This window comes from Impatiens glandulifera, chromosome 3 (genome assembly GCF_907164915.1).
Source record: "Impatiens glandulifera chromosome 3, dImpGla2.1, whole genome shotgun sequence".
Taxonomy (NCBI): domain Eukaryota; kingdom Viridiplantae; phylum Streptophyta; class Magnoliopsida; order Ericales; family Balsaminaceae; genus Impatiens; species Impatiens glandulifera.
Window position 1 is genome coordinate 14,403,279 of NC_061864.1, and position 8,509 is coordinate 14,411,787.

Here is an 8,509-nt window from a genome sequence, read left to right on the forward strand (position 1 = left end):
TATGATTTATTAATGGTCTTCATAATCTAAGTTAAAAAAATATATATAATAATATACCTTCTTATTAATTATAAATTTTATATAATCAAATATTATTTTATAATTTTTTTATTATAAATAAATTTCTCTTCAACTAAATTGTCCAAAATAAAAATATTTTAGATGATAATCAAAACATATAGGTTTATTATATCGTTTCAATCCAAATTTTTCATCAAATACTCAAATATTTAGGTAGGCATCACTAAAACAAATTTTAGACATAATAGTATTATAAATTGAAGTAGGTTCATAACTACGTCATAAATAAAACAAGAATTAAATATAACAAACTTAAAAAAAAAATAACATGCAAGAAACTAAGAAAGTGTTGTTTTTGATTAGATTGATTTAATTCTTTTCAATTATAAGTAGGAAGAAATGATAAAGAGCTTGATATATTGAAATTTGTTAATGAAAATAATAAAGTATGAAAAGGTTCTATCACAAAAAAAGGAAAAAGGGGTCTCATCACAATACATAGAAGAGGATAAACAATACCATGAACATCTGCAATTGAAGCAGCACACAGTATTATTATAAGTAACTAGCTAGTATGTATATATATATATATATATATATATATATATATATATATATATATATATAAGCTAGTATATATCCATTTCATGCAAAGACAAATTAAGAGAAACAAAAATGAATTAGGATGCGGCCACCACCTGCCGTTGCTCATGATATCACTTAGCTAGCTAGCTGTAAGCCCACAAGCAATTCGAATATTCCATCTCCATGCAAACATGAAACATGGCATCATCAAAACTGCATGCAATCATCATCCGACCCCTTATAAATTACCCATCTCTCTTCCCTTAATTCTCATCAAATAATACTCTCTTCCAGTGCCCACAGCCATGAACACTTCACTGCTCGGTCTCTCCTTCCTCCTCATCATCTTGGGCACTGTCTCCGCCAGGAGCAGGGGACAGTCCGAACATGGCTTTAGCCAAGAAGACCAGGCACAGTGCCAACTTCAGAGGCTCAATGCCCAAGAACCCACCTTTAGAATCCAGTCTGAGGCCGGCGAGTCCGAGATCTGGGACTGGAAGGATGATCAGTTCCGCTGCGCCGGAGTTGTCGCCGCCAGGCATACTATTAACCCACGTGGACTCTTCTTGCCTTCTTACTCCAACGCCCCTCTCCTCATGTACATTCTCAAAGGTAACGGTATGTCTGGAGTTTTGATGCCTGGATGCCCAGAAACATTCCAATCATCTCAGGAATCTCAGGTTGATGAGAAATCCACTAGGTTCCACGACCAGCACCAGAAGATCCGACGATTCCGACAAGGAGACGTCATTGCCATCGGCGCCGGCTGGACTCACTGGTGCTACAACGACGGTAACGAGGATGTTGTTGCCATAGTCGTTGAGGATACCGGCAATAACCTAAATCAGCTCGACCAAAACCCACGCGTAAGACAGAATTACATAAATATTTATTCTAGATAAAAAAAAATAAACATAAAATTTTTATGTATGCAGAAATTTTTCCTGGCTGGAAACCCACAACAAGGATTCCAAGGGCAAGGGACAGAACAACACCACCAGACAGGCGAGAAGCAGAACGCCGGCAACGTCTTCCATGGAATCGAGGAGGAATTTCTGGTTCAGATTTTCGGAATCGACAGAGAGACAGCCAGGAAGCTTCGGGGAGAAGACGATAAAAGAGGTCACATTGTCCGCGTGGAACAGGGCTTTCAAGTCATCAGCCCACCCTCCAGGAGGGAGGAGCAAGAAAGAAGATCCAACGATAACGGCTTGGACGAAACCGTTTGCTCTACCAAGTTGATCGAGAACATCAATGACCCTTCCCGCGCCGATATCTTCAACCCACAGGCCGGAAGGTTCAATACCCTAACCAGCTACGACCTACCCATTCTCAAATCCTTGAAATTAAGCGCAGAGAGAGGAGTTCTTTACAGGGTAAGTAAGTATACTATTTATTTATTTATTTATTCAATCGCCTAAACTAAATGATAAATCTAATTACAATTGAATTGACTACGTACGTACAACAGAACGCACTGGTGAGTCCTCACTATAAGCTAAACGCACACAGCATTCTATACTGTACGAGAGGAGACGCCAAGATTCAGATAACTGACCAGAGCGGCAGCTGCGTGTTCGACGAGGTGGTCCGTGAAGGACAGATGGTGGTGGTCCCGCAGAACTTCGTGATTGTTAAAGAAGCCGGTGAACAGGGATTCGAATGGGTTGCCTTCAGGACCAATGACGTCGCCATGCAAGGAACCCTAGCAGGACGGACGTCGGCCCTTCGAGGCCTTCCCGCCGACGTGATTGCGGCTTCTTACCGTGTTTCAAGGGAACAAGCCAGGAGGTTGAAGACCAGCCGGGAGGAGACTTTGATGTTTGAATCTAGGTCCGGTTCGCCCAGAGTGGCGGCGGCTTAAATCCTACTTAAAGTTAAACTACCAAATAAATAAATAAATAATAATAATATAGAGCACATACATGGTATTGTTTCGAACTTTGAGCTGAAATCTTTGGTTTAATCTAGGTTTGCTTCCTGATTTGATTTTAGCTCCAGTTCCAAATAACAACTTATAAATGTTATGAACAATTCCTTTATTTTATCTCATTGATGGTTTGTTGATATCATTATTGTTTAATTTTGAATTATATTCATTATATTACAATTTAAAAAAAATTATTACATGATCAATGTACATGGAGAAAATAGTCTTATGTAATATTGTTTGGTAAAGGAAAAAATATAAGGTTCGAGGTGTACATCACGCTCTCTTCAAAATTATTCACATCATCATAGTATTTTCTCTTTCTTAGATATATATATATATATTTCTCTCTCTTCATTTATCTTTATCAATTAATTGTTTTTTATCCCTTACCATATATATATTCACACTAATAATATATAAAATATATATTTTTTCATCAATTCTATTAACTTTCATCATTAATTATTCTATGTCTATTACTCTTTTATATATATATATTAATATTTTTTTATTAATTATTTTAAAAATAAACTTAATGATTCTCGTCTAAAATATTATATATATTAATCACGCTCTCTCCAAAATGATCAACATCATCATCATAGGTATTTTCTCTTTCTTAAATATATATATTTCTCTCTCTTCTTTCATTCTCAGGAAATCAGAGTCTCCCCCTTAGATCGGAAAGAGAACGAGGCTTTCAGTTATTTCAAAGAAGATCCATATTTGTGTAATGTGGTATGAACTTTTGAGCTCAAGTCTAAACTTCTTATCATATATTTTTATTAGTTCTTGAAATATAACTTTTCTTCTCTATTATATATGTTTCGTCTCTCCTTAAGTCTTATTTTGTTATTTAAAGACAGATGAGAGCAAAGTTATCTAGAGACTATATATATATATATATATATATATATATATAATAATAATAATAATTTCCGATTTGTTTGGTTGGTTTCAAGTCCTTTTAGTCATCACTTTAATATGTTGATTTTTAATATTTCAATTGATGTTTTGATGGAGATGATGGGTTCATTGGACTCAAGATTAAACAACTTTGATTTTTTTTTATTAGGTTTTAGCGATAATGGTGCTATCATGGTTATGCAAAGTTGTTTTTGGTGATAATCGTGTTATCATGCCTGAAGGTGTGAGCATTGGTAAGTCAGTGAAATTTAGATCATTTTATCATAAAATTCATTTGTAAAAAGATTTTTTAATTTTTCTATTACATTAATTCTTGATTTTATTTGGTTTATTTCAGGTACTTTCAGCCATTATATGCCATTATACTTCTAGATGCAATCTATTGTCTGAATGTTTGTTTACTTAAAATATTTTAATTTTGAGATAATTGTGTTTAACTTTAGATTTCTTATCTTATGTATACACTAACTTGGAATAATTTGTTTAATACTCTAATTTTAATGAAATAATAATGTGTTTTATGAATTTAATTTTATGGTGCAACTACTATTTTTATCTACTAATTTTATGTTATATTTTAGTTTTTGATACTCCTATTTTTATTAAAAAAAATGTTAATAAAAATAAACTCAATAAATATAACCTACAATCTATATATATTAATATTTTTTATTAAATATTTCATCTAAATAATTTGATTATTTATAAAAAATTCAAATATAATAAACCCTTCTCATCTAAAAAGTCATTTAAGATTTGTATTAAATATTAATATTAATTATGAAAACTATTTAGGAGATTTAAATTGTAAAAAAATATACTTACATTACATTGAATATGTTCACACTAATGGATAATAAATATTATTATAACTTCTAATTAATTCAGTTTTATTCTAATTTATAACTAATTATTATAAATAAAATTAACTGATAATAAATATTATTATAACCTTAGAGAAGATCCATAGTGTAATGTGGTATGAACTCTTGAGCTACCACATATGATAAGTCTAAACTTCTTATCATATATTTTTATTAGTTCTTGAAATATAACTTTTTTTTCTCTATTATGTTTCGTCTCTTTTAAGTCTTATTTTGTTATTCAAAGACAGATGAGAGCAAAGTTATCTAGAGGCTATATATATATATATATATATATAATAATTCCCGATTTGTTTGGTTGATTTCAAGTCCTTTTAGTCGTCACTTTAATATGTTGATTTTTAATATTTCAATTGATGTTTTGATGGAGATGATGGGTTCATTGGATTCAAGATTAAACAACTTTGATTTTTTTATTAGGTTTTGGCGATAATGGTGCTATCATGGTTATGCAAAGTTGTTTGTGGTGATATATATAGTTATTTTGTGTATTAATTTTAAGGAAATTATTATTATTTTAAACAGTCATTAAGACTATTTCTAAAATGATTTTTAAGAAATAAAAATTGAAGGATTACTTTTTAAATGTAAAAAAAAAAAAAGTCGTTTTTTTTAACATTTCAATCATATTTTCAATAATTCTTAAATGTAATTAACGATAGTTATGATGAAATATATTTTTATTAATAAAATTCACTTTTTATTTTATGACAGTCTTATCTAGAAAAATTATATATTTCTTAAAACAGATTAATATGGATAATTTTTATTGAGATTATAAAGTACAAATCAATAACCATAACTTTTAACATAATTGTTTTAATGGAAAATTAACAACAATCTTTATCCGTTTAAAAAAAAGTCAATAATGCTTTTATTATCCTATTGATTGTGGATTATGTGGAGTGATTAATTAATTTTATTTTGATTTTCATATAATTATTTATTGGGTATAAAATAAATAATTAAAATTATGAAGCTTGTATTTAATGTAAAAAAAATTAAATTATTGTTAAGGGACTTAAGTTGGTCTAATTTATTTTATATAAATATGTATTAGAAAGAATTGAACCCAGACAACTATATTATTATTATTATTATTTTTAAAAATTTGGGATATATATATAATAACTTCGTAGAACACCTACATTTGGGTAGAATCGGATCTAAGCGTTGGCTAGGGAAGCGTCCCGTAGTAAGAGGAGTAGTTATGAACCATATAGACCATCCCCATGGGGGTGGGAAGGGAGAGCCCCAATTGGTAGAAAAAAAACCCACAACCCCTTGGTGTTATCCTGAACTTGGAAGAAGTAGAAAAATGAGCAATTAATCCTGTTGTGAAAAGAGCTATTATTGCAAAAATATGTGAATACAACTAACTATCATTAAGAATTTCATCTTTAGACCAAAAACAAGCAAGGGGTGGAATACCGCAAAGAGAGAGTGTACCTAAAAAAAGCGTTTTTTTTATAATTGGCACGTGTTTTGTTAAACCCCCGATAAGAATCATATTATGACTTTTATCTGACGAATATCCAACAATAGCTTCCATTGAATGAATAACCGAACCAGATGCTAAAAACAATAATGCTTTCGAATAAGCATGAGTAATTAAATGAAATAAAGCAATTCGATAGGATCCCATACCTAAAGTAAACATCATATAACCCAATTGAGACATTGTAGAATAGGCTAAACCCCTCTTAATGTCTTTTTGAGCAAGAGCTAAAGTGACTCCTAAAAATAATGTTATTATACCAATTAACGAGATTAAATTCATTATATAAGGTATGGTTATGAAAAGAGGAAGAATACGAGCTACAAGAAAAATGTCCGCTGCTAGTAGCATGGATAAGCGCTGAAATAGGAGTAGATCCCTCCATAGCATCGGGTAACCACACAGGTTACCCATGAAGAAGGAATTGTGCAGATTTAGCAACTGCGCCGACAAATAATAGAACAACACACAAAATAACCAATAAAACATCAACCTCATTATTCAAAATATTGAATATTTCGAATAAATCCTGAAATTCAAAACTACCTGTTATCCAATAAAAACCTTAATTTTTTTTTATATTTTCACACAAATAAATTTTATATTTTTTTTAATAAAATAAAAAATTATATGTATTTTTTATTTATTTAAAAATTAAATATTTTAAAAACAAATAACATTTCTCTCACCTATAATTTAATATATATTAATTTACTTTCCTAATTTTTTTTCTCTCTCATCTTTATTTATATATATATATATATATATATATATATTAAATTCTTAATTATATAAGAGAAAATTTGAGAGTTATTATTATTATTATCATAATTATTTTTATATATATTAATTTTTTCTTCTTAATTAATATTTTTTTATTTTCTTTTTATAACTTTAATAATTAATTTATATTTTATTTTCTTTTTATATTATTGGATAGATTTCTCGGGGCTCCAATTATTTTTAATGTTTAATTCAATCCAGATGAGATTGATGCACAGGAGGATGTGACGTTCATCGCGTCGTCTTCTACTAACCTTCCACGCTGTAACTACATATATCCTTAAGGTACACATTGATTTTTCTGAGTTTCGATTGAACTTGTATTATGTTACACTTTTTGGTAGACGACATACCAGAAAATTGTTTTGTTGCAGGACATCGTAGATGGTGAGTGCATCGTCTTCTTCCCCTGATGAGACGACGATGGCGATGAAGACGAGGAGGAAGAGGAGAGATGAGAAGAATCGGAGGAGTGACGTGATAGTTGTAGGATACCAAGTGTTCGACGAAATGACAAAGAGAGATTCTTACTTTCTCATCTCCTTTAATAAATAAAACTTTTATATAATTTTCAGAGGAGAGTGCACCTTCCACCATTTTCTCAACTTTTGATTTCTAAAAATTGTCTAAATAAATTTTATTCTTCCTAATTGCTTAAAGTTTGAGCCAATTTTAAACATTTTTATAATTGAATCTAGGGTTAATTATGAGATTATATAAAAATTCATCACTTTACTTCCAACTCTAGGCATTGTTTAATTCGATTATGACATAACAATTGTTGTCACAGATTTGTTTGGTTTACTCGAGGGAGCTCAGCAAGGTTTTGGTTTAATCCATGAATTTCTTAGTCACATAGAAAGATGTTTTGTTTTGGTAAAATGAAACTATATATTCATTAATGTCATCATACTGTGCTGCTGCTTATTTATAACCATTATGAAAACCAGGTACAAGTTATTGATGGTTCATCTGAACAGCCAGAATACGAATATGATTCAGTTCGGCTTAAAATATAATTGTTTATTATAGAGCTTTCTGAAAAACCATGTTGGGTAGATTATAAATAAATTGATCTTCCCGAAGCATATGAGAAATGGGCATCATTCAAGGAAAATATTAAAGAACGTGACATTATATGGTTTTTGTATTAGTGCTGCCACTGGAAAGGGTACCCACAAAGTGATACCTGTAGCTTATGAACTCATACTGGCTCAAAGAGAAGACAGTATAAATAAAGTTCTTACCCTTTATTTAAAAGAAATCTTAATATCTCTAGAATATTTAAAATCTTATATTAATGTTTAGATACAAAATTGTTTCCAAATATTGCTCTCTTTTAGAGTGGGATGTCTCAATTTTCATTGTATCTCAACTATGGACATCTTTCTCTATCTATAAATTTATTAACAGTTTTTCAGAAGTATATTACACACGTGTTTATGAATAATGAACCTATAAACATATTTTTGTTTGTGATGATGAAACAAAGCATAAACTCTTTATTTTTTATGTTAGATTCTCTTTTCATTACTAAACATGAATTGATAATTATATAACTGACAACTTTTCATTTCAGTTACATAGATTCAGAAAGATGTTTGGTAGTTTATAACAAAATGGATCATCCAGAAGCACACATAAAAAATGGGTATCATTCAAGGAAATTTTGAAGGACGTGGTATTAAATGTTTTTGTATGAGTGTTGTCACGAGAAATGGTACACTAGAAGTGATATATGCAGCTTATAAACTCATATTGGCTCAAAGAGAAACAATATAAATCAAGATCTTACCTTTTTTTAAAAGAAATCTTAATGTCTCTAGAATATTTGAAGTATCATATTAATGTTTAGATACAAATTTGTTTTCAAATATT

At 30.1% G+C, this 8,509-nt stretch overlaps 1 protein-coding gene across 1 annotated transcript; it reads left to right on the forward strand.

Annotated features, from left to right (window-relative positions):
- The first annotated feature begins 911 nt into the window (after positions 1–911).
- On the forward strand, positions 912–2,470 carry LOC124929798 (11S globulin seed storage protein 1-like). Its single transcript, XM_047470188.1, has 3 exons — positions 912–1,472; positions 1,542–1,982; positions 2,078–2,470. The coding sequence occupies exons 1-3, from the start codon at positions 912–914 to the stop codon at positions 2,468–2,470; spliced, it is 1,395 nt and encodes a 464-aa protein (XP_047326144.1).
- The last annotated feature ends 6,039 nt before the right edge of the window (positions 2,471–8,509 follow it).